Below are 26,300 nucleotides of genomic sequence, written 5' to 3'. Positions count from 1 at the left end.
TTATAGTCACATCCGCACCTGTGTCTATCAGGCCCTCCAGAACCAAGCCATTAATTCGAATTCTAAGCTTTGGTCTTTGTTCATTTATGGAAGTCTGCCAAAATATTTGTTTTGTTGTGTTCTCTGTAAACTGTGATTCATCTGTCAGAGCTGTTTTATCATCCATTGCAGTATCGGTTTTTACATTAGGCATTGGTTTATTCAGTTGTCCTGGAGAGGAATGACTTCCACAGTGGCTGGGAATGTTCTTACCACATTTGATTTGGGGGCCTGCAAGAGGCCCCCTGAAGCGTTTCCCACCAGTAAAGGGTTGCCTTGTATATCTATTTTTGATCTGCACTCACTGGTCCAATGTCGGCCTTTGCCACATCTTCTACATAATCCAGGAGGTGGTTGGGGTCTCCTGTTTAGGCTATTCCTAAAAGGAGTATTACTTCTAGGATTACCCCATGTACAATTTTTACTTATATGACCTGGTGTACCACATTTAAATCATTTGGTACCACGGGGCCTTCTTTCACCTTTGGGATTTGTCTCTCCTATCCAAGCCTCATTACTGTAGTTAAGAGATTCAACACTATTAGTATACTGAATCCATTCTTCCAAAGGAGCTGATCTGATCTTTAATGGTGTAAGTATTCTTTTGCATTCTGCATTAGCATTGTCGAATGCCAAGGACTCAGTTAGTACTTTTCTTAATTTTTTATCTGACACAGCTTTTGTTATAGCTGTGTTCAGCCTTTGTAAAAAAAATCAGTGCAGGGTTCATGTGGTCCCTGAAATATCTTTGTGTATACCTCAGTTGCTTTTCCAGGTTCTGGAATTTTTTCCCAAGCATTTAGAGCTGCTGTACGGCATAGGGATATTGTATGCTCATCATAAATGGCTTGTACATTCCTGTCAGCGAAACATCCCTCACCAAGTATTTGATCTTGGGAGATCTCAAAACCTCTGAGTTTACCTTGTTGTTCTAAATTTCTTGCCTCTTCTCTCAACCAGCTTTTCCACTGTATCTGCTGGCTATATTCTAGAACAGATGAAATTAACTGATGCCAGTCATCTGGAATGATTCTATGTGAGATAGACCACAAATTTAACATCTGTTTTACATATGTGGAGTGTATCCCATATGTAACTACTGCTTCCTTTGTATTTTTAAAGTCTCTTGTTGAAATTGGTTCTAATGTATATGTCGTATATGGCTCGGGGTATGTGTCATCTGCTGGCTTCTCATGGATGATAACAGGATAAGCCATTGTATGAGAGTCATTTGGAGATGTTACAACCTGTATGGTCTTACCCTTCTGCTTATTAGGTCCCTTGTCATGTTTATTGAGAGTTTCCTCCAGGGCTTGTAAACGAGCACCCAGGGTCTGTTCCAGGGAGTAAACCTCCTCTCTTGTAAGGGATTCCAGATTTCTCATGGAATCATGGAAGTTTTTATGTTCTTCTGAAACACATGATTCCATGGACCATATCTTATCAAGTAATGATAATTTTTCTTCCTTATATAGTGTTTGAGTAGCTACAATTTCACTCTGGAGAGTTAGTGTTCTGTCCATTAAATACTCATATTTATTATCAATAAAAGCAATTTTGGGTATAAGCTTGTTTTGTAAATTCTAGTTAGCAGATTCCAGAGAGAGAATATTTTTATGTAAGTCCTGGTCAGCAGAGTACAGAGAGAGAATCTTTTTCTGTAAGCCTTGATTGCTATCTTTTAAAGCCTGTATCAGTCCAATAATGACTCCTCTTTGTTCTTATTATTAAACCAGTGTTTGAACACTGTGTGAATTATTACAATGAATGCCAAAATGGTACAGGCCAGATATGCCTTAGGGAGGTCGTGTATTTCCAGGAAAATGTCATTCATCATACAGGCAAAAAAATTTTAAATTCTTGTGAGGTAATGTTGTCAGCCATATTACAAGAATTACTCAGAATTTGTTAGTCAGTTTTAAGGTGTAAAATTATCAAGTACTTTTACTTGAAATAAGCTTACCTTTCCGTGGTTTTTGGGGGGGTACAGTAGCACTTTTCAGCCAGCAGGAGGCGTTGGTATAGCTCCAAAGCAGGGCCTGCTGGCGACCTTGGCTGGTGGCAGCTGAAGGCAGGAGCCAAGATGGCGGGGAGCCGGCACTCAGGGAGGAGTGGGAACGCCTCACTCACAGAGGTTTTTGCTGGTCTGGGGGCTAAGCTAGGGAACTGAGACCGGACTAGCTGCTCCCTTTTTTGGGAATGGAACCGTGTAGGTGTTCCCTGGTTAAATGGAACTTTGCAGGCAGGTTTAGGTACCCGCCAGCCGGGGAGAAGGCTGAGGGTGGGAGCCACCTAGGCCTTTGGAATTTGCCCCACGTGAAATTATTAAGGTCACTCCACGTACTTAAAAGGGAGGTTTATTTTGTGGGATAACTTACAAATGAAGGGATAGGTTGCAGGGTCTGGGAAAGGTGTGGCGCAGTCCAGTGGTGTTCTCTGGAGAACTCTGCTCGGTCTACCTCCAGCATCCAGGGTCCTGGAACCCCGAGAAGCCTCTCCTCTCATCCTGGGTCTTCAGCTTCCTCCCTCAGCCCTGCCTTGTGGGCGTGACCATTACCAAAGCCTCAGTGGGGGTTGGAACTTCCAGGCCAAGGCTGGGATGGCTACCCACTACACCTGGACCTGTAGAGCAACACCCAAAGAACTAGATCTGAATTACATCCAGAACTAAATTCTGAGCCACCAGATGACATGGTCATTTTAGTACCTTTCTATCATCTTGGTTGTTTTTGTTTGTTTGTTTTCACCTCCCCCCATTCCCTAACCCCTGAAAAGTAGTATTTCAAAGCTATTGTTTACTTTGTACACTAAAGTTCTCCCTAGGAAGTTCTGACCGTCAGTTGTTAGATAAAAATCTATATTAGCTGAATTTACTGCCCAGCACCAATGTCATGAGCTGAATCTTCAGCCTTAATTGGTGAGGTGTGGCTGGATCACTGTCCTCACACAACTTCACCCTCAGTTTCTGTAGAAGAGCCCCCGAGATGCCAGTCCAATCTCCCTACTCCTAGAGAAAGGCCGTTTTCGTTAAGATTCTTAGGATTGGTTTACCCTGTATCCCCTGAAGCTACCTACCTTCCTTAATAGTATAGGGCTTGCTCTGGGCTTTCCTACTTTGGGCAGGGTCCAAACGGTCTTTTCCCTGGGCTTGGCTCGGCTTGATTTCCAGAGTGAGTTCTGTGGTAGCAAGAGGAGTAAGTGCTCTGTGGGTGGGTGCAGTTACCTACAGAACCACAGCCGCATTCCCAGGGTACGTGTGCTCTTGGTGGGTGCAGTTACCTACAGAACCACAGCCGCATTCCCAGGGTACGTGTGCTCTTGGTGGGTGCAGTTACCTACAGAACCACAGCCGCATTCCCAGGGTACGTGTGCTCTTGGTGGGTGCAGTTACCTACAGAACCACAGCCGCATTCCCAGGGTACGTGTGCTCTTGGTGGGTGCAGTTACCTACAGAACCACAGCCGCATTCCCAGGGTACGTGTGCTCTTGGTGGTCATGGTGTAGGGGTGCTAGTAGTCGTGGTGGTTGTGTCCTAGCACTTACGTTTCAGAGCAGCTCACTGTAGTTCAGGGTTTTCTGCTGTGTGCTCATGCATGATGTGCAGTGAGTAGATGCTGAGAGTGCCTCCATCATCCTAGGCAGGCTATGTCAGATGTCAGAGCTAGCATGTTAACACTGGCTGTTGTGCAGTACCATTACATGGACTTTTTCTTTAGATACTAATGGAAGCAGAACCAGCTTGAGAGAATTGCCTGAGCCCTGGCTTTGTTCAGTCCTTCCTTAGGGAGGGTTGCTCTGTACAGCTACAGCAGCCAGATTCTAGGGAGGTTAGAATCGTAGACCTGATCTGTTTTCTAACTTCCCATTGAATGTGGACACTTATCCATCCTACATCTCCTATAGTTTATTCTGGACCCAGATAGAGAAAATGTATTGCTTCTTGTGTCACAGAAAGAAATCCATAGCAATCATTGCATGTTTTTTCTATTATCAGCTCATTTTATTTTTGCTACAGTTTGACATTTTTCTTTCATGAGTTTTTCATTGGTCCAAATTATAGTCTTTTACTGAGTTTATGTACATTCTTGATTATTATCAGATACACAGTATTTTTTTTTTTTTTTTTTTTTTTTTTTTTTGCTGAGACAGGGTTTCTCTGTGTAGCTTTGGATCCTGTCCTGGAACTCGCTCTGTAGCCCAGGCTGGCCTTGAACTCACAGAGATTCGTCTGCCTCTGCCTCCCAAGTGGTGGGATTAAAGGTGTGTGCCACCGCTTCCCGGCAGATACACCATATTTTTTTAAATGTGTATCTAAATACAGATTTTATTTATGGGGATTTCTTTTATTCTTAGTTTAGAAATCCAGAAAACCAGTCTGCTTGCCTCATGGGCTAAGTGGTGCTGTTTTTGTTTTTAAGGCTTAGCCTTCCCTGTGCAGATGCTGTTGGCACTGAGCACTATGTCTGGATCAGAAGGGCAAGGGAGGTGTCTGGTGGATAGTATAAAGAAGTGGTCATGAACAAGATGGACTCCATGCTCCTGGCCTGAAAAAAAGTCTTGGGCGAGAAACATTTCTGTTTAGGAGACAGCTTGCTTGATGTTTGCTTCTCGTGAGGCTGGCTAACCACTGACTGTCCCATGGCCTGAAAGAAAAGGTCAACAGTCTGGCATTTCAGGTGGTTTATGACTGGCAAGAATGGTGTTCGGGCAAAAAGGTTCAGCCTTCTTGGAGCTGTTCTGGAGGGTCTGCTGGAAAGACCCAGTCCTCAAGGTGGACCCAGTGGGTGGATACGGACATCCCAAGGAAGAGAGGGGAGGATAGTTTGGTTTACCTGAGCAGGGACATGGCCAAGAGTGGAGGAAGTTTCTAGTTGCAAGGACTGTTGTTTGCAGGTTGGGCATACCAGGCAAACCTTACTTGTTACTTAGCTTGTTTGCACAGAGACTGGGTTCATTTGTAGACTCAGATCATTCGACAGTATAAGCGAAAGAAGTTGGTCATGTTAAGAAATGTATACTAGGGTTGGGGATTTAGCAAGTGCAAGGCCCTGGGTTCAATCCTCAGCTCAAAAGAAAAAAAAAGAAATGTATACTGGGCTGGGTGGTAGTGGCGGCAGCGGTGGCAGTGTACGCCTTTAATCCCAGCACTCGGGAGGCAGAGGCAGGTGAATCTCTGTGAGTTCAAGGCCAACCTGGGCTACAGAGTGAGTTCCAGGAAAGGCGCAAAGCTACACAGAGAAACCCTGTCTCAAAATATCCCCCCCCCACCACGCACAAAAAAAAAATGTATACTGGGACCGGATGGTTTTGATGCATGCCTTTAATCCCAGCACTTTGGAGGCAGAGGCAGGTGGATTTCAGAGGTTAAGGCCAGCCTGGTCTACAGAGTGAGTTCCAGGACAGCCAAGGCTATACAGAGAAACCCTGTCTCTAAAGACCACCCCCCAACAACAACAACAAAATCATACTGGGGCTAGAGAGATGGCCCAGCAATTAAGAGCACTGGGTGCTTTTTCCGGAGGACCCAGGTTCAATTCCGAGTACAGACAACATAAAAAATAAAATGCAAAAAAAAAAAAAAATCATACTAAGCCTAGTATAATGGTTCATGCCTTTAATCCCAGTTCTCTGAAGGTAGGAGGATTGTGAATTGGAGGCTAGCCTGGCTACATTGAGAGATACTACAAAAAGAAAAATTCATACTAAACTTTTTCTTTCTTTTATTTTGGTTTTTCCAGACAGGATTTCTTGTAGTTTTGGTGCCTGTCCTGAATCTTGCTTTATAGACCAGGCTGGCCTCAAACTCACAGAGATCTCTGTCTCCCAAGTGCTGGGATTAAAGATGTGTGCCATCACTGCCTGGCTTTTTTTTTTTTTAAACAAGTATATTATTTTCTTTCAGTAGTCCTATATTCAAATTAGTTATTGAATATTGACCCTAAGTTTTTTCAAGCTCTATAAATTTGTGCAAAGCTATCAAGATAGTTTCCACACAAAGTCAGTATTATTTTAATTTTAAATTACACTTATTTATTTTGTGCATGTGTGTTTGATCCCTGGAACACATGTAAAGGTTGAAGGAGAGAACAGACAGAGTCCACAAAGTTATCCTCTGATCTCTACATGTATTGTGTGGCATGTCCCCCCTGCTGCACACACACACACCATATACATAGAAATTAAAAATAGGGATGGCATTGGAGGTGCATGTCCCTAATCCGGCAGGGAGGCAGAGGCAGACAGATCTCTGTAGGTTCAAGGGCAGCCCGGTCTATACATAAGTTCCGGGACTGCTAGGACTACAGAGAGGCCCTATCTCAAAAAATAATGAGTAAACTTTCCTTTGAAATACTTAAGAGTTACAATAAACACTCCCCCACTCAGCTTGCCTAATGCGAACACCTTTCCAAACCCTGATGTTAGCATAGGACAACACTGCTGATGGAACTTAGGACATATTTGGAATCTCTTTACTTTCCTCTAAAAGATCGTTTTTCTGCATTTAGCTGTGATGCCTCCTCCACCTCTGATCCTGTGGCTTTCCTTATTTTTTCATGATCTTTTTTTATTCTTTTTTGAAAGAATACTGGTCAGGCATTTTATAGAATATCCCATATTTTGGATTTGTCTGGTGTTTTCTTTCTTTTTAAATGTTTGTTTATGTATGAGTATTTTGTCTGCATGTATGCCTGCATACCAGAAGAGGGCATCAGATCCACTATAGATGGTTATAAGCCACCATGTGGTTGTTTGGAATTTAAATCAGGACCTCTAGAAGAACAGAGCAACTAGTGCTGTTAAACACTGAGCCATCTTTCCAGTCCTTTGTCTAATATTTTCTTGTGATGGTTATAAGGAACCCTGTGGAACTGAGATACCTTCTACATCCTTTTGGGGTTCATGTTGTCCACATAACTGATGATGTTAGATGAAGTTCATTGTACTTATTAAAGTTAAGCCTGTGGTCAATGATGCTTGGAGTGTGTGTCATTTATTGTAGATATTTTTATTTTGGAAGGGACTATTCTGCTTACCCAGTCAAGTCCTTCTAGATGAAGGCACTGGTGATTTGGAGAGTTCCTAATTGGTGAAGGTGGGCGCTGGCCTGGAGTACAGACTCTTCAGACAGTCACTATCTGCAGGCCTATACACTTCTAGGACACTGTGTAGGAACAGAGACATCCCAATAGTGCAGTGAGTGTGAGTTCCTTGATAGGATGGTTTCTCGGAAAGAAAGGGAAGAAAGAAAGAAGAGAGGGAGGGAGAGAGGAAGAGAGGAGAGAGAAGAGCCGGGAATGGTAGCATATACTTTTTTTTTTTTTAAATTTATTTATTTATATACAGTGTTCTGTTTGCGTGTATTCCTGCAGGCCAGAAGAGGGCATCAGATCTCACTACAGATGGTTGTGAGCCACCATGTGGTTGCTGGGAATTGAACTCAGGACCTCTGGAAGAGCAGCCAGTGCTCCTAACCTCTGAGCCATCTCTCCAGTCCCAATAGCATATACTTTTAATCCTAGCGCTTGAGAGGCAGAGAGAGGCAGGTGTTTCTTTTAAGTTCAAGGTCAGCCTGGCCTACATCATGAGTTCCAGGATGCCAGGGCTATGAAGAGAGACTCTGTCTCAAAAAAACAAAAATTAAAATTTAAGTTACATTTATTTATTTGTTTGCTTTATGTGGGTGTGAGCACTTGTTTGCCACAGGACATATGTAGAGGTCAAAGGACAACTTCTGGGAGTCATTTCTTTCCTACTACCAAATGTATCCCAGGAATTGAACTCAGTTGAAAGGAAAAGCTAAAGTGCCTTTACCTACTGACTCATGCTGACCCATCTCACTAGCCTGAAACTGTCTTGTGTTTTTTTTTTTTTTAAATCAAGGCCAGATCCTTGTCTCCTACTGCTTTTGGAGATGACACTTTGTATTAATTTACATCTATCTACACACTTCAATTCTTGCTGCTTTCTCAGGAGTCTGCATCCTGCCTTTTGTGATCATTGTGGTTAGTGTTGAAACCTCCTCAAATTTGTTTTCAGGTAAAACTACAGTACTGTTTATTGTATGACCTTTGCCTTGAGCCAGTAACCTGTTGTTGGTGAGCTCCAGGTTTAGTGAGACTGTCTAAAAAAAAAATGTTGTTGAGAAGTGATGGAGGAAGACCCCTGATGACAACCTCTGGCTTCCATGTATACTCAACGTGCACTCCATACACAATAAATAAATGTAGGCTGGACAAGATAGACCAGCACTGCATGTAGTGAGAGGTACTTTGAGGAAAGGGTGACATTGTTTTCTGGATGGTCATTGTTTCTGGGCCTCTACAACAGTGGCTGATAAGTGGAGGGCCAAAGGACCTCTGGCCTGTTGAAACCTGTGGTTAGGTGCTCAAGAATTAGCTGCAAGAATGTGGAATCTCAGGCTGGCCTAGTGCCTTCCCTTTTCTTCCTGTTTCTGGCAACAATTCTAAATTGGTAGGCATGTGATTGTCATTCTTGTTCAGAAAGACGAACAGAAAGATGTACAGATCTTCCTGTACATGTTGAGGTTGTTTTGAAAATTTCCTTTGGAGTTAATCATGAATAGTGGAACAGACTCTCTGTGTTTTGCTTGATCATTATTGATTTTAGTAAGAAGCTCTTTATTAAGACTGTGTAGCTAAGGAGCCCAGCAGGAAGATGGTTAGGGATAAACTGAGTTCTCCAGCCTGCTGGAGGGGATTCCTGCCTGATGACTGTTACTCATGTGGTAAGCAGTCTCCTAGGGACTGGTTTTCTTATTCTCTTACTTCAAGCAGAGAATAGCTTCTAAGGATTAAAAACAAAAATTTGACCCATGAATCCAGCATTTCCCTTTAGGGTCTCTCAGTTGTAGTAGTCATATTACTATGGTGGTACATTCATACATGGAAAAGATTGGGTAAACACAGTGTCTTCAGGACTCTGGAACTTTCTGATAGGCCCCTGATAGCTTCCAAGGGATCTTGCACCTTGCCTGGAGAGATGCTTTACCCATTACATGGATAATGGATAAGCCATGCCTTGCCAGGGTAGAGTTGAAGGACAGTAGAAGGAGAAGACTCAGTGAGTTAGTGTGAGTGAACATAAGCAGTATAATTGCAGCAATGACATGGCTGGAGGAGCAGAGAGACCTTAGCTTGTCAGATCACAGGCTGCCGTCAAGGGGAGTGGTTTGATAAGGCTGGAACTCTAGAGGAATGCCCACACTCGGGAGTATGTGTATGTGTTGTGTTCTCTCTTTCTCTGCCTGCCCATGCAGCCCTGGAGGAAGGTTCTTTCTATGTGACAAATATTCATATGTATAGAGTTTATCTCAGCTGGGCAGTGGTGGCGCATGCCTTTAATCCCAGCACTCGGGAGGCAGAGGCAGGCGGATCTCTGTGAGTTTGAGGCCAGCCTGGGCTACCAAGTGAGTTCCAGGAAAGGCGCAAAGCTACACAGAGAAACCCTGTCTCGAAAAACCAAAAAAAAAAAAAAAAAAAAAAAAAAAAGAGTTCATCTCAGCATTTGACTGGAGTCCTGGAGACCAAGGTTCTTTTTTTGTTTGTTTGTTTTTTTGAGACAGAGGTTCTCTTTGTAGTTTTGTTGCCTGTCCTGGATCTCGCTCTGTAGGACAGGCTGGCCTCGAACTCAGTTCTGCCTCCTGAGTGCTGGGATTAAAGAGGTGTGACACTGCTGCCTGGCTTGAGGCCAAAGTTTTTATAAGGAGCTAGCGCTGAAGCTGGAAGCTGATTACAAGGTGCCAGGGTCAGATCTCTGTGCCTGCAGGCTCTGAAACATCATTCTAATTTTCTGACTAGATTGTGGGGAGAAACATTTGTTGAATGCATTTAATTCCCAAGGAAAGATTCATGGTTAAGTGGTGTATAATATAATTTCAGATTAAAAACACAATTATTCTTAGTTGTCAACTTTAATGTGTTAAATTAACTTTAGCAAAGCAAAAGCAAGAACCTATTGTTGTTATTGTTTACTAGCTAAGAATAGATTACACTTAGTAAAGCTTTTAATAGATATTTATTCTAAATTTTACCCAGGAGTTTTTGGCAGTAACATGGAATTTTTGTAAAAGTTTATTTCATGTATATGACTGTGTGCCTGCATGTGTGTATATGTACCACATGTGTGCCTCTAGCCTCCAGAGGCCAGAAGAAGGCTTTGGATCCCTAGAACTGATGTTGCAGATGGTTGTGAGCCACCATAGCCATGCTGGGAACTGAATGTGGGTTCTCAGCAACAGGAAGTGCTCTTAGTCACTGATCCATCTCTCCAGGCCTTGAGATAGAATTAGTCCATAGGCTGGATTATTTTTAAGTATCCTGTTATTTCTAGGATTTATTTATTTTCTGTATATGGTGTTCTATCCGCATGTACACTTGCATGCCAGAAGAGGGCATCAAACCCCATTATAGATGGCTGTGAGCTACCACGTGGTTGCTGGGAATTGAACTTTGGAAGAGCAGCCAGTTCTCTTAACCACTGAGCCATCTTTCCAGCCTCCAAGTATCATGCCCTTCCTTCCTTCCTTCCTTCCTTCCTTCCTTCCTTCCTTCCTTTTTTTGTTTTTTTTTTGAGACAGGGTTTCTCTGTGTAGTTTTGGTGCCTGTCCTGGATCTCGCTCTGCATCCTATTTCTAATACAGCTCTTGTAGTTACTGATTTCTTCTTGTCCTGTACACAAATTTGCATTCTGAAGATACTAGTTCATTTATCTGTTCTTTAGCAAATATCCCTTTAGTATTTAATCATTCATTCCAAAAGAAATTAATGAACAAATGAATGAATGAATGAACACGGAAGTTCAAAAGGTTTTAGGGACCTCATATGGTCTTATTGATAAAGTTCTTCAGAAGCTCATGCCTGTCCCCCACCAAGACCTACTGCCCACATCATCTCTTCCTTTCCAGGGCTTGTCCTGTCTCGCATCTGTCAAGGTAAACAGTCTGTCCTTCTCTCAGAAGTCATGCCTGTTAACTCATTGATGGATTCCTGTTGTGTACCAGATGTCTTACTTTCCTCTAAAAGTTGCACATGCATTTCTTGAAAATTCTCCTTATAGTGGCGCGTAATTCATGTACTCTCTGTCCTTTGAGAGAGGGCCTCATGATGTAACCCTTGGCTTGACTGGAACCCTCTATTTAGACCAGGCTAGTCTTGAACTCAGAGATCTACCTGCCTCTGCCTCCTGAGTACTGGCATTAAAGGCGTGAGCTATCATGGTGGACCTGATTTTGGTTTTGTTTGTTTTTAATTGTCCCGAGAATCATCTTGGACAGGAACATCACTGTCTAGCTGGCCTCTATCCATGCGTAGACCAGGCTGCCCCACCACAAGCTGTGGCTCTCCTGTAAGCAAGCCAGTTGTATCATCTTTCTGCTTTATCCTTAGCCCCATTGCAAGGACAGCTTGGTGTCAAGTAATTAGGGACTGTGCAGTTTTTAAAAAGTGTATAGTTCCACATTTAGCAAAAATAAGCTTCTATGTACCTGGCTATTAGTCTCCTGAGGGTCAGTGAAGCTGTTATCTGTAGCTATGGAAGACTCAAGATGTCTGATGTGGGACTTGAGAGAAGGTGTGCTGCTCCATGGTGTGCTTCTACATAGAATGCCATCCCCTGTTCTTTGAGGGCCACTCCATTGTTTTCTGCATCTCATTAATATGTACCCTGCCTCTGACTTTGCCTGAGCCTCCTACTTCATGCCTGTAAAACTGAAGCCAGAGTTGGGTGATAGTGGTGCATACCTTTAATCCCAGCACTCTAGAGGCAGAGGCAGATGGGGGCAGGGTGTCGTGCAGGGCTTCTCTGTGTAGCTCTGGCTATTCTAGAACTCACTCTGTAGACCAATGTGTCCTAGAACTCAGAGATCCATCTGCTTCTGCTTCCTGTGTGCTGGGACTAAAGATGTGCACCACCATGCCTGGCTGAAGTTTCCAGTCTTAATCACAAGTGAGAGTGACTAGGATTTAGGGTATAGATGTATATGTAAGAAAGGCTACTGGTCAGTTTGTGACTGGGGGAGAGGATGTAGTTCTTGAAATAACAAGGTGTCTATAGGACAGGTAGAGTTTTTAAAAATGTTTTAGATTTATTTTTATGTGTATAAATGTTTTGCCTACATGCATATGTGCCCATGTGCATGTCTGTTGGATTCCCTGAACTGGGGTTACAGATTATTGTAAGCCACAATATGGATGCTGGGAATCAAAGTGGGGTCATCTGGAAGAGCAGCCAGCCCCGAAACAGAGGTGATTTTTGTTGGTTTTGTTTGTTTTTGATGAGATTTTTCCATATAGCCTGGCTGGCCTGGAACTCTGTGTATAGATCAGGCTGGCCCTGTTTCATCTGCTTCTGCCTCTAGAATGCTGAGATCAGTCAGAGGTTTTCTGTTGCTGCTGCTTGTCTTTGAGATGCAGTTTTACTCAGGCTGAACTTACTGTATAGCCCAGGCAACTTCCTCAAATTCCTGGTAATCCTATTAAGTACTGGGGTCATAAGTGTCCCTCAGTATACCCAACTTTAGTAAATTAAGTAAATGACGCGCTCTGACATCCAGAGAGAAGAGGGATGGTAGACTGGCTTTTTGTTGCTTTATATTTCTCCAGAAATTTAAATTTTAGAATCTGTGGAGTAACCAAAAACATTTGCTTACTATAATTTTGGGTTACCATGTGGGTGGCAAAGTGATGGGGCTGTGCTCAAGGGAATGACTTGCCCCTAGACCCCAATCAGCTGGGTTCTTTGGCTGTGGGGCCTCTTCAAGGCCATAGGTTAGAAGAGATAGCAGGGCCCTCCTTGGCATGTGGCCCTTTGGGCAATGTGTATCTAATAACAGCTGTAGTACAATAAGCATGTAGACTTTACACTTGAGGGCTTTTTTCTAAGGCATTTCATTTCACAATTGATGCTTTAAAAGGTAAGTTGCAACTATCATTGCCTTTACTACACAAGTAAAATCAGTCATTAAATCATAGTGATGGTTTCAAGTTAGGACTGCACTGAGGGAGGCATAACCATATTGACCTTGTAAACATTATCCAGCTGGGGAGAGGCCTTGAGAAGCGTTTGGCTAGTGCACTATAGCCAAGGCAGGAAGAAATTACAGACTTCCACGTAAGCACTAGGTTGCCAGGAGATGATGTGCTTATGCTCATACGAGTGGCACTTCTGCTGGTCAGTGTCAAGAGCCCAGGGTTGGTTCATGACCATGTGGGCTTAGCCAGTGGTTAGACTGGTATCAGGAGGCACTTGGGTTCTTATGGGTGGTGGTATGCCTTAAGCTTGTCTTTTTAGGATTCTAGAGGGTGCCTGAAGTTACTCCAGGAAGGATTCTAGGGTGTAGAGGTCCCTGAATGGTACCCTAGGGGCTCTGTTTGGAGTGCCTATCTAGTGGCCATGCCTAGACTGCTGAGTTGAGAGTTGCCTCTGCCTCCAAGACTTTACACTGGCAGGTTTTTTGTTGGAAGACAGGCTTTTTTTTTTTTTCATTTTTCTTTATTAATTTTTTACTCATTCCACATACTATCCATAGATTCCCCCCTCCTCCCTCCTCCCACCCCCTCAGCCCTCTTTCCCAAGCCACCCCCGCATCCCCACATCCCCCAAATCGAGGTCTCTCATGGGGAGTCAGCAGAGCCCAGCACACTGAGCCTAGGCAGGTCCAAGCCCCTTCCCACTGCACCAAGGCTGTGCAAGTTCTCACTCCACAGGCACTGGATTCCAGAAACCTGTCCATAGATCAGGGACAGATCCCGATCCCCCTGCCTGGGTGCCCCCCAAACAGTTCAAGCCAAACAACCGTCTTCCGTTTACAGAGTTTCTCTGTGTAGCTTTGGAGCCTGTCCTGGAACTTGCTCTGTAGACCAGGCTGGCCTCAAACTCACAGAAATCCACCTGCCTCTACCTCATGAGTGCTGGGATTAAAGGTGTGCTCTACCACTGCCCAGCTAGACAGATAATCTTTTGAGTTTTTGCATTCCTTGAGTGTTTGGTCAGATGTCCTCATCCTAGTAAGAGCTGCTGCTGCTGCTTTTATATGTACATGTATGTATGTACACCACATGCATGTCTGGTGCAAATGGAGGTCAGAAGCAGGCATCAGATTGCCCAGAACTGGAGTTACAGATAGATGGTTATAAACCAAATCCCAGGTTCTCTGCAAGAGCAACAAGTACTTTTAACTGCTGAACCATCTCTCCATTCCCTAGTAAGAGCTTCTTGATTGTTTGAAAGTGTACTATCCCCATCCAAATAGTACTGACATTCTGTGTAGCTTCTTGAGGGCCTCGTTTTTTTTCTTTGTTGTTGTTGTTCTATCAAAGTGCTGCAGCAGTGCAGAATAGATACTAGGTACTTAGTGGGTGGAATTGCCTTAAGAGGCTTTGGATCTTTGGTAGTTGAAACTGCTTTAGCATATTAGACCAGATTCTTGTGCTAAGCACCTGGGCCCTGAGACTATGTATTATCTGTTGTTGCTACTTCAGAAATCTGGTGTCCATTATCTATATCACTTTGGTTTTGATTTCCAAATGAAGTTTTTTCTTTTAGCTATGTGGAGACTGCTTGTTATATTTAGATTTCAAACCTTAGAGGAAAGCAAAACTTTAAAATGTGTGAGATGTTTTGCTGTTACAGGTCACATTCTGAACATGACCTTTGCAGTACTAAGTTGTTTCACCCTCCCTGGTCCCTTTTACTCTGTCCAAATACTTGCCCAAACATGGTCTAGCCACATAGTAGCCAGGCCTACTCTGGCTCTTCCTGCATTCTCCATATTTTATGTAGCTACCCCACTACTATAACTGGGTGGTTCTAGAACAAGAAGACATGTCTGTCTGTTAGCATGGCCCCAGAGCCTTGCTAGTACAACAGTGTATTTGCTGAGTAATAAGATGAATAATACAGTTAATTTATAGTTCTTAGAGAATATAATGAACAAAGTAAGTGAATATGTGTTTGTGAAACCATAGAAGTGCCTGGGAGGAATGGGGCATACTTTGAGAAGTTGCTTCTTGTCCTGTGCTGTTTGCAGCGGGGTATGCTAAAGATCCTGGCTCTAGGTTTTTTGGGACTGTGGCGTTGGTGATATGCCATGGTCTGTGTAAACAGTGTGGTGGTTGTTGAGAGAGGTTCACAAGGGTGAGGGCAGCATAATCTTGGGGCTTTGAGGTTGAAAGTAGATGGTGGTGTGTGCCTAATAAAGGTGCTGTTCCGTGGTATGCTTCTACATAGAGTGCCACCCCCTGTTCTTTGAGGGCCACCCCATTGTATTCTGGTCTCATTAATATGTATCCATCTCATTAATATGCCTCTGACTTTGTTTGAGCCTCCTATTTCATGCCTGCAAAACTGAAGCCAGAGGATGGTGGCACATACTTTAATCCCAGCCTCTGGAGGTAGAGGCAGAGGCAGGCAGATCTCTGTGAATTTGAGGCCAGCCTGGGCTACATAGTGGGATTCAGGACAACTAGGACTGTTACATAGAGAAACCCTGTCTTGAAAAAACAAAATAAAAAATCTGAAGCCAGTTTGGCTTAGCTCAGGCTCCAGAGCATTGTGTACCTGCCCATGACATGCTGATGGCTTCAGACAGGTGTCAGCGCAGAGACATTTAGTTTGTGTTAGTGCTGAATGTACCTTCAAAGAAGAGTTTAGTTTTACTTTGAGTATTTTCTGTCCTTTTTTTTGAGACATGATTTTGCTATGTATCCCTGGCTGGCTTGGAAATTGCTGTGCACACCAGGCTGGCCTTGAACTCATACAGAGATTTGCTGCCTGTCTCCCAAGTAGCTTTAAACTTAAAAAAGAGGAAAAAAATAGGGGCTGGAGATATGGCTCAGCAATTTAAGAGGCTCACTGGTTGCTCTTCCAGAGGACCTGGGTTTGGTTCCCAGAACCCACATGGCTGCTCACAATAGTTTTTAACTCCAGTTTCAGAGTATTTGACACCCTCTTCCAACCTCCACAGGTACTACATGCATGTGGTACACAAGGCATACATGCAGGCAAAACACCCATACACATAAAATAATTTTTAAAATTAAAATTTGCTATTTTATGTATATGGGTGTTTTTGCTGCATGTATCTTTGTACCATATGTGTGCCTAGTGCCAGTAGAGGCCAGAAGATACCCAGGAACTGAAGTTGTAGACTGTTGTAAACTATCATTGGATACTATAAATTGAACCAAGGTTCTCTGGAAGAGCAGCCATATCTAAACTGCTGAATCATATATCTGGCCCTTCTGAACTTTTCAATGGCATTTTATTTTAGGCTTGAGTGATACTGTCAGGCATCTTAAAGGAAAGTGCCTGTATTACGTGTCTCTTGTGTTCACAGCTAGAAAAGACTTGTGTTGAAATCTTTCTCTCTGATGGGCTCTGGGAAGTATAAGACAATAACTGGGCTCAGCCAGACTTCTATTCAGGGTTCTGACTGGTCTCGTTTGTGTTCTGGAGTGCCTTGCCTATACCATAAAGAAACAGGGTGGTGGTTTTGGTTTTTCGAGACAGGGTTTCTCTGTAGCTTTGGAGGCTGTCCTGGAACTCGATTTGTAGACCAGGCTGGCCTTGAACTCACAGAGATCCACCTGCTTCTGCCTCCCTAGTGCTGGGATTAAAGGCATGTGCTACCACCTCCTGGCTCCTCAGTTTTATCCTAACAGTTCACTCCATCAGTAGTAAATACAATTTTATTTTTTATTTTTATTCTTTGGTTTTTTGAGACAGGTTTTTTTCTGTGTAGCTTTGGTGCCTGTCCTAGATCTTGCTGTGTAGACCAGGCTGGCCTGGAACTCACAGAAATTCACCTGCCTCTGCCTCCCCAGTGCTGGGATTAAAGGCGTGTGCCTGCACGCTTAGCATGTTTGGGTTTTTTTTTTTGCATGTGTGTTTGTGTTTTTAAGATTTTTTATTATATATACAGTGTTCTGTCTGCATGTATGCCTGCACACCAGAAGAGGATGCCAGATCTCACTATAAATATATGTAGTTGCTGGGAATTGAACTCAGGACCTCTGGAAGAACAGCCAGTGCTCTTAACCAGTGAGCCATCTCTCCAGCACCTAGAGTAGGTTCTTAACAGAATGGATTGTTGACTTTGGGGCTGGTCTTTCTTAGTTGTAGCGATATCCTTTTCTTTTTTCTTTTCTTCTTCTTCTTTTTTTTTTTTTCCAAGACAGGGTTTCTCTGTAGCTTTGGAGGCTATCCTGGACTAGCTCTGTAGACCAGGCTGGCCTCGAACTCACAGAGATCCACCTGCCTCTGCCTCCCAGGTGCTGGGATTACAGGCATGCGCCACCACTGCCCGGCGCGATATCCTTTTCATTCTAGGGTGTTTAATGGGGTCACTGCCTCCATTCCCTGGGTGCCAGTAACACTTTCTTCCATGTGTGAGAAGCCTAAATGTCCCTAGTACAAGCCAGGTTTTGCCCTAGTTGAGAGCCTCTGGGAGAGAATATTTGTCAGAGTTTCTCAGGTTTAACTTGTAGCATCTGTGTCCCTCTTGAAGACTGGGTTTTAGATGTGGTCCTGCACCTGATAGCTCTTATAATGGGCTCTGTGAGAGGCAGCCCCAAGATTGTGTTTGTGTCTGGCCAGCCAATTGCTTGTAGACTAGATATGTGCACTCTTGGGAAAGCAGCTTTGGTGGCACATCTGAGCTGACAGGTGTATTGGGGTGAAGCTTGATGTCTTTCGCATTGGCCCATATGAAAAATGCGTTAGATGCTGTAGTCAGCAGTGAAAATGGCTTGCTCTGAAATGCCCTGTGTGGCTTTCTCACTCTGTTTTTGAGTTTCACTCTTGACCCCACCACCACAATAAACACTACCAGTAACAACACACACTTCCTGTCCTTCAGGTCTCAGCTCTCATGCCGTCCTAACCCCTCATATTTGCTTTAGGTGATCTGGGTGTTTTCTGTGGCACTTGCTGTCTTGTGTGTGGGTAGGTGTTACAAAGGAAGTTGGCAGAATTTGTGCCCAGTGATGCTCTACCTTTTTCTGAATCTATTCTGCCTGGTGTTTTGGAGTCTGCTGGAGTAGGTTAAGCTTGGTCAAGTGAGCTCTGTGGTTCCCAGTGAGCCCCGCTCTGGCTAGCAGCTGCCACAGGGACCAAGAGCCATTGGCCACACTGCTTTAGGTAGGTGCTTGGACAAGGGGTCATTAGAACCGAGTTAAGGTACACCAGTGCTTGGGACACCAGTGCTTTTCTCTGAGCTTCTGTTCTGGAGGCTTTTGTTGTAACCATGGAAACCACTCAGATGGTAAAGAAGGTTTTTTAGACACATGCCTAAAATCCATGGGCTCACATACCTGCTCCCAGTGGGCTCTCCAAGGGCCAAAACTGTAAAATTAGCAGTCAGGAAGCATGGGCTGAAGATAGCTTTTTTAGTAAATGTTCCTGAGGGCAGTATAAGCATTTATTGTTTGTGTCCTCCAAATGGTGTTTGATATCAAGGTCATCTGTCTCAAAATAACCAGTGTGATGGGCACTGTCAGGCTCAGGAGAATGCCTACAGCCTGTGGTATTGTCTGTGCAGCCACTGTGGCAGGTTCTTTGAAATTCCTCGTTCTTGCATGTCACTCAGAACCTTGTAGGACTTGGGTCATGACTACTATGAAGGAACAGTGTTAACCCCTATTTGGGCTTCTGTGTGGGCTGGGTTGTAACTCAGTGGTAGAGTGCATATTTAGCATGTGTTTGGTCCCTGGGTTGGGTCTTAAGAAGCTCCATTGGCTCCTTTCCTGAATTTTTTCGGTCAAGAAGTGTGTTGGTGCACAGTTAGGTCTTCTAGGGCCTGAGTCAGCCCTTGTCACAATCTATTTCTTAAGAATTTATATCTTGATGGCACACACCTTTTTTTTTTATTTTTTATTTATTTTTTTTATTTAAAGACAGGGTTTCTCTGTGTAGCTTTGGAGCCTTTCCTGGAACTCACTCTGTAGCCCAGGCTGGCCTCCAACTCACAGAGATCCTCCTGCCTCTGCCTCCCGAGTGCTGGGACTAACGGCATGTGCCACCATCACCCGGCGATGGCACACACCTTTAATCCCAGCACTTGGGAAGCAGAGGCAGATGGATCTTTCTGAGTTTGAGGCCAGGTTGGTTTATATAGAGAATTCAGGCCAGCCAGGGATATACAGGCCTTATCTCTCAAATGAAAGAAAATTATGTCTTGCCAGTGTAGTGGGTCACATCTGTAATCTCAGTAACTCAGGAGATGGAGGCAGTAGGATTTTGGAGATCAAGGCCATCCTAATCCACATGAAATCCTATCTCAAAACAACACCAAAAGCTTATGTCTGCTGAGCAGTGGTGGCTCACACCTTTAATTTCAGCACTTGGGAGGCAGAGGCAGGTGGAACTTTGTGAGTTTGAGGCCAGCTTGGTCTACAGAGCGAGTTCCAGGACAGCCAGGGTTACACAGAGAAACTGTCTCGAAACCCCACACCCCCCTCAAAAAAATTCCAGGACAGTATAGATGTTTCTAATATAACTATAAGCAGCTCCTCCAGTTGTATAACTATGTTTCTACATATTTTAGATCTATTTCTAAGGGATTCATGTGTTCCACTAAGTGTGCATAGCTTGGCTTACCCCATCACCTTTGTTTTGAGCATCTAATCGGGTCTCAGCTTTGCTGAGATATCTGAAGCTACAGTAGGTTTAAAAAGGTTCCCCTAGTGGTGCTGAGCCTTGGGCCTTCTAGGCAAGTGTGTTACCATAAAGCCATACCCCTGGCCACTATGTTTTTCTTTTGTAATAGTTTATGAATCTGCTCTTAAAATACTGTCACCTCAGCTGGGTGGTGGTGGCACACGCCTTTAATCCCAGCACTCGGGAGGTAGAGCCAGGTGGATCTTTGTGAGTTCAAGGCCAGCCTGGTCTACAGAGCGAGATCCAGGAAAGGCGCAAAGCTACACAGAGAAACCCTGTCTCGAAACACACACACACACACACACACACACACACACACACACACACACACACACACACTGTTACCTTGTTTTCTTAGGTTGAATTTCTAAGATCGAAAGAGTAATATGTTCAAGATTTTTTTAATTTATTTTTATTTTTTGTGTGCATATGTAGTAATATGTAGTATGTGTTTAAGTGTTCATGTGTGAGGGTGTGTTTGTGCCATCCATGATGTGCATGGGGTGTTCAAAGGACAGCCTCAAGTATCAGTATCCATTTTCCACCTTGTTTGAGGCAGAGTTTCATTGTTTGCTACTGTGATACATACTCTAGGCTAGCTGATCCAAAGGCTTCTGGAGAATTCTCCTGTCTACCTCTCATCTCTCCATAGAAATGCTGAGATTAGAGATGCATCACACACACAAGGGTATGCATCTGGTTTTTACCAGATTACCAAGAATCTGGATTCAGGTCATCAGGCTTGAATAGTACAAGCTTTTACTCACTAAGCAAGGACATCTTTTGTCTAAGGGGTTTGTGTGTGAGAAATACTTGGTTAGTATTATTGTTTTTCTTTTTATTTAATTTATTAAACTCTGCATTTGCTGACAATTTCACTGAGACTTTGAACACTGCTCCACACACAGAAAAGTGAAAACTGAATTTCCTGCTGAGATTCTTAGACCTTTATTGGAGTCAGATGGCCAGATTTCACTGGCAATGTGTTTGGTTAGCACCTTCATATTTTTATGCATATTCTTATACTTTACCTGGCATGATAATGAGTTCAACAGATCCACTTGAAAGAAAAAGTCATTTCCTCCTGCTGAGGAGCAGATACAAGGTTACTGATAGTGGTTGCTTACCTGGAACCCTTGGGAGTGTGCTTCTGCTGCCTTGGCCTTCTGAGGAGGCTGCTCTTAGGAGCCTAGGCTCAAACGCTGCACTGTGGGGATAGCCAAGACACCCTCCTGTGTTACCATCTGCTGTTCTCTTCTCCACCTTGGTATTCATCATGTTCAGGTCACAGATGTTCTTTCTAGATTTGTTATGCATTTTGCAATCTCAATATGAGCATCTCCTTTAGCTCTTCTTGGTAGCTGAGCTTTCCTTTGCTCACTCTTGGCTACTGTGTGCCACCTGTCCTACTGTGTTTCTAGAGCCCTGGCTTCTTTATGGCTTCTGTATTTCCCTGTTTCTTCCTTGTTTATCTAGAAAGCAGTCATCCTTGTCTGTCCTAATTAACTCATACACTGACATACTGCCTGGTTTACAAAAATTAACAATTAACCAGTCTACTTAGCCCATAGAGTTATATTGTTATGTTAAAAAATGAAAAAAAAAAAAAAAAGAAACAACCTGTCTTTCTGTTCTGGACTCATGGCCTTTTCTGAGGTTCAGCTTATTTCTAAGCGGACAGCTATCAGTTTTTGAATGGTCACGTTTGATCAGCCCCTGATTTGCTGCTGTCTTACAGAACAGGCAGGTGGTTTTAGAGATACTATGATTTCAGCACCTGACTCCATTGAGCTGTGTGCTTTTAAATTTTCTTTTGGGAAGTGCTGGGAATTGAACCTAGGACCTCATGAGTGCTAAGTAAGCACTCTAGAACTGGGTTATATAAGTTTTCTGGAGTTCTTGAGTGAGGAGGATTGTTAGAGACCAGCACCTAAAATAACTTGGGCATACTGCGTTCATTTTATGATGGTTGGATAGGATGTGGGTGCATGTACTTGAACAGTATTCCATCTATTCCCCACCCCCTCTTTTGAGACAGGGTCTCTCTGTGTAGCCCTGGATATCCTGGAACTCGCTCTGTAGACCAGGCTGGCCTCTCTTCCTGCCTCTGCCTCCGGAGTGCTGGCATTAAAGACATGGGCCACCATTGTTTGGCTCTTCCTTTTCCTTTTAGCTTTTAATTTATCTTTGAATTTTTATATTTTTTAAATAACAAGGTTTTACTGGTCTAGGACTTGACAATTAGACTTAAGCTGGCTGGCCAGTTGGCATCCCAGCAATTGCTTATCTTCACTTTCCCAGTACTGAGATTAAAGGTGGACTGCCAGGTTTGGCTTTATGTTGTTGTTTTCACTGATTTTTTTTTTTTTTTTTTTTTTTTTTTTTTGCAGGGGAGTACTAGTTATTGAACCCAGGGCCTTATGCATGCATGCTAGGCACCTGTTCTACTACTGAGCTGTATCCCCAGTCCATATTTGTTTAATTGTACAGACTGAATTTAGGTCCCATGCTTACAAATCCGGTAGTTTACTGACTGTGCTATACCCTCCCAGTCTTTTATAGTCAGGGTAGTGTCACCACTATGAGGATATACCAAGAGCAGAGCTGAAGAGAAGGCTATATGGATGTAGGTACAATTTTTACTGCAAGTTTATTCTGAGTACTTAATTCCTTTCTCAGTTCACCTCTTTCCTACCCCTATCCCACCTCCTTTTTTGGGTGCAGGATCTTGCTATGTAGCTCAGGCTGGCCCAGAAGCCTGATTCTTCTGCATGCTAGGGTTACAAATGTGCACCACCACACCTTGCTTATGCTTCCATTTTTAACTGTTTCATCTTTCATATTTCTGTCTCATTGACAGTTGTTATATCATCATTTTGTTAACAAAGTGCCCAAATGCTTTTCAAAATCATTTTAATAGTAACACCAGTTTTGGGTACTAGTCATAAGTGTATGAATTTTCTTGCTTTATCATAAGTCTTGCCAGCATTGGGTGTCTCTGCATAAAGTAAACATACTCCAGAGTTGCAGATGCAAAATATTATGTCTGCTTACCTTACCCTGGCCTTGGGGCTGGCTGGAATAGGCTGAGGAAGATGGGAGGACATGCCTGGATGTGAACAGGAAGAGGGAGGGAAGGACTCTGGCTCCCGTGGGCACCCACAGTCAGATGGATGTGCTAGCCTGCCTTCAACAGTGCCACACGAAAGTGCTTGTATTCGGGCTCATCTGCTCCAGGACAAGAGAGGTATTTGACTCTTTTCTCTTCCCTCTGTCTGCAGTATGATGCTGTTCCCATTCAGTCCAGTGTGGTGCTATGTTCCTGCCCGTCCCCATCAATGGTGAGGACCCAGACTGAGTCCAGCTCGTCCCCTGGCATTCCTAGTGGGGTTAGCAGGCAGGGACCCACCATGGATGGCACCACAGCAGAAGCCCGACCAAGTACCAACCCCTTGCAGCAGCACCCTGCCCAGCTGCCGCCACAGCCTCGCAAGAAACGGCCAGAAGACTTCAAGTTTGGGAAAATTCTTGGCGAGGGCTCTTTTTCAACAGTGAGTATGTGCCTCTGCTGCTGTTGCTTATTGAGTGCAGGGTTTTCTTGGGGTCACTATTGAGAACACCTGACCAGACATTGTTCTCCCCAGAAGGTGGGTTCATTCCCTTGTGGGTTGTCTTCTGCTGTGAATGCTACTGGAGTCTTGGAGGGAGTGGACTCCCCCAGCCAGACCATCTGAAGAAAGCATGGTTAAAATGGATTTTTTCTGTTTTGCCCCATACTCCATATACTCCAGGAGGCTGAGGCAGAGGTGTTTAAACCTGGAAGTTTCAAGGCCTCTTGGTATTGAATGCCTGTCTCAAAAACAAAAGCAGCTATTGATTTATGTTGCTTTAAAACTACATACAGTTAATGCAGCATTGGCATGTATATTGTGTCTTCCTGTCTTACTGGACAGGCCATCATAGGAAGCTTTTAGTTCCTTAGGTTGAAAGTTAGTATCAGTGTTAGTATCTTTTTGGAGACTGTTAGTAGCATTCAGTGACCTTTTTAAATGCCTGTTTTTGTTTGCTTTAGAACCTGAACTCTAACACTAAGTATTTGCTGAAAAGTTGACCTCCATATTTTTTTTTTCTAACTCCCAGGCCAAGTGGGTATTTCTGCTGAGTGGTCCAGGAGTCACTCCCAATTCTAAACAGCCTCTAATGAAACAGATTTCTGTGCTCCATCTCCAGTCTGAATTAGGCATTCCAGGATAGTTCCAGAGGGGCCTGACTTCTAGAGAGCTCCTAAACAACCATTCTTCCTTATCCCTGACTTTGTGAAGAAGCCATATGTGCAGTTTGTTTTCTCTTCATGTCTTTATTGGTTGGTTGATTGATTGATTGACTGAGACAAGGTCTTGCTACCTAGCCCTAACTAGCCCAGAACTTTCTGTGTAGGTAAAGCTGGCCTTGAACTCACAGAGATTTGCCTGTCTCTGCCTCTTTTGAGTGTACATATTAAAGATGAGTGCCACCATGACTGGCTGAATTTTTTCTTACTCTTTTTTTATATATTTATGAAAGATTCTAAAATATAAAGAACATAAAATATAGCTTACTTATATTGTTTGTTTTTTTGAGAAACTTGCTCTGTAGACCAGGCTGGCCTCAAACTCACAGAGATCCACCTGCCTCTGCCTCTCTGCCTCTGTCTCTGCCTCTGCCTCTCTGCCTCTCTGCCTCTGCCTCCCAAGTGCTGGGATTAAAGGCATGCACCACCACTGCCTGGCAAGTTTTAGATCTTAAGTAGCAACTCTGATGAAGCAACTTTGTTTATAGAAGGATTGTGGCCTTATGGAAAAAGCCTTCAACCATGAGGATCACTCTCTGTGCCTCAGGAATGCACCACACCTTGCAGGAAGAGGAAACTGCACTGAGATTCCCTGGGTGTTGCACTCAGCTACAGATGACATTCTAGTGAAGTTCTTTTTTTTCAGTTTACTCCTTTGTATTTTTTCTCGACAAGGATGTAAATTAGGCACCATCCTTCCTGGGTGGTGCAGTCATCCTTCTTACTCAGTGCCATTTTGAACTCATGCCATGAGGTACTTGGGAAAGCACTGCAAGCCAAAGGCTCTTTCCTGGCTCTTTGAAATCTGTAGTGCTGGATCTCAAATGAGGTGTTACACTGATTCATCTCTATTCCTGAAATAATGAGCACTTAAATTAGATTTCCAGGGGAGGAATAAAGGGCATACAGTTTACCAGGTTGTGTAGGATATTCACTTGGCAGAGCCTGAAATTGATACTAGAGAGCAGACAGACTCCAAAGTACACTATCACATCCAAGACAGATCACCCCTAGTGACATGGAGCAACATGTTCCATGCAATTCTCTAGAAGACTCTCTCTGTTTTGTGGGAAACCTGCTTATGAAATGCTAAGTTTAGAAATCAGCTCACAAACTGGGCATGATGGCACATGCATTTAATCCTAACACTCAGCAGTCTAAAACAGGTGGATCTCTATGGGTTCAAGGCCAGTCTGGTCTACACAGTGAGTTCCAGGCCAGCCAAGTCTACATAATGAGACCCTGCCCCCAGAAAACAAGCAAACATTAAATAAATACCTCATCAGAAGGGATTCCAGTAAATCAAAGTACTCTCCAACAGCTCCTTCTTCCCTTACATACCCAGGAAGCTAAGCATGCATGCTCATGTGTGTGCACACCTTTTTTCTCTATCCCCAAGGGGGAATACACTACTCCAGCCTGCTGCTCCCCTCACTCTAGTGGTTGTAAGTCATGTATATACAGCATGTTCCTTCAGAAAGTTCTTTGAGATCTTTTTACTTAAATACATTTAATCCTACATTGTTCCTGGTGTCTGTGGGCATCTCATAGTGCTTTTGCCAGGACTGTGTCTAGGGAGCTCTGTCACAGGATATGACTAACAACAGGAGCCAGGTGACCCTGCCCTGTGGCCTTCTAAAGGTTTTTCCACCAGCCCCAGTGATTTCTTGGGGCATGTTTCATTTGCTCTTTGATTCTCAGTCTATCCTTGCAGGTGTCTAGAAAAAAAAAACAAAACCACATTAATTTGCATTTATCAGCTATGTTGGGACAAAGCATTTTTGGCCAAGCTGCTCCTCCACAGGCTCTGGCTAAACCTTGGGCCTGTCCATCCCTTTCAGTCTGGTGCCGCAGGTGTGCCCAGGGTTTGCTGGTACTCTGTCCCTGAAGCAGAGTCTGACAGGCAGAGGGGTGCTCTGTATGGACAGCATTCTGTAAAGATGGTTTGTTCTGTGACATTTTAGTTCTTAGTACACAGTATATAGTACACATAACTATGTTCATGCTAGTAAATGAAATATATGAGAACAATTATTTGGAGAAGCCCAAGTCAAGGGCAGCTTTTTACCAGGATCTATATTGGAAAGTCATGTGCTCTCGCGCTCTCTCTCTCTCTCTCTCTCTCTCTCTCTCTCTCTCTCTCTCTCTCTCTGTCTCTGTCTGTCTCTCCCTGCCTTTATTTCTTTCTTTTGTTTTTTTAAGACAGGGTTTCTCTGTGTAGTTCTCTCTGGAACTCACTCTGTAGCCCAGGCTGGCC

At 43.7% G+C, this 26,300-nt stretch overlaps 1 protein-coding gene across 1 annotated transcript in view; it reads left to right on the top strand.

Moving 5' to 3' along the window:
• Positions 1–26,300, top strand: part of Pdpk1 (3-phosphoinositide dependent protein kinase 1) — a 73,758-nt gene that overhangs the window by 14,161 nt on the left and 33,297 nt on the right. The window contains exon 2 of the mRNA XM_036195942.1: positions 22,995–23,264. Coding sequence (XP_036051835.1) covers positions 22,995–23,264 — 270 coding nt within the window. The remainder of the gene's footprint in view (positions 1–22,994; positions 23,265–26,300) is intronic.

Source organism: Onychomys torridus, chromosome 8, assembly GCF_903995425.1.
Source record: "Onychomys torridus chromosome 8, mOncTor1.1, whole genome shotgun sequence".
Classification (NCBI taxonomy): Eukaryota; Metazoa; Chordata; class Mammalia; order Rodentia; family Cricetidae; genus Onychomys; species Onychomys torridus.
The sequence above is the reverse complement of the archived record's forward strand: the minus strand, read 5'-3'. Positions and strand labels throughout refer to the sequence as shown.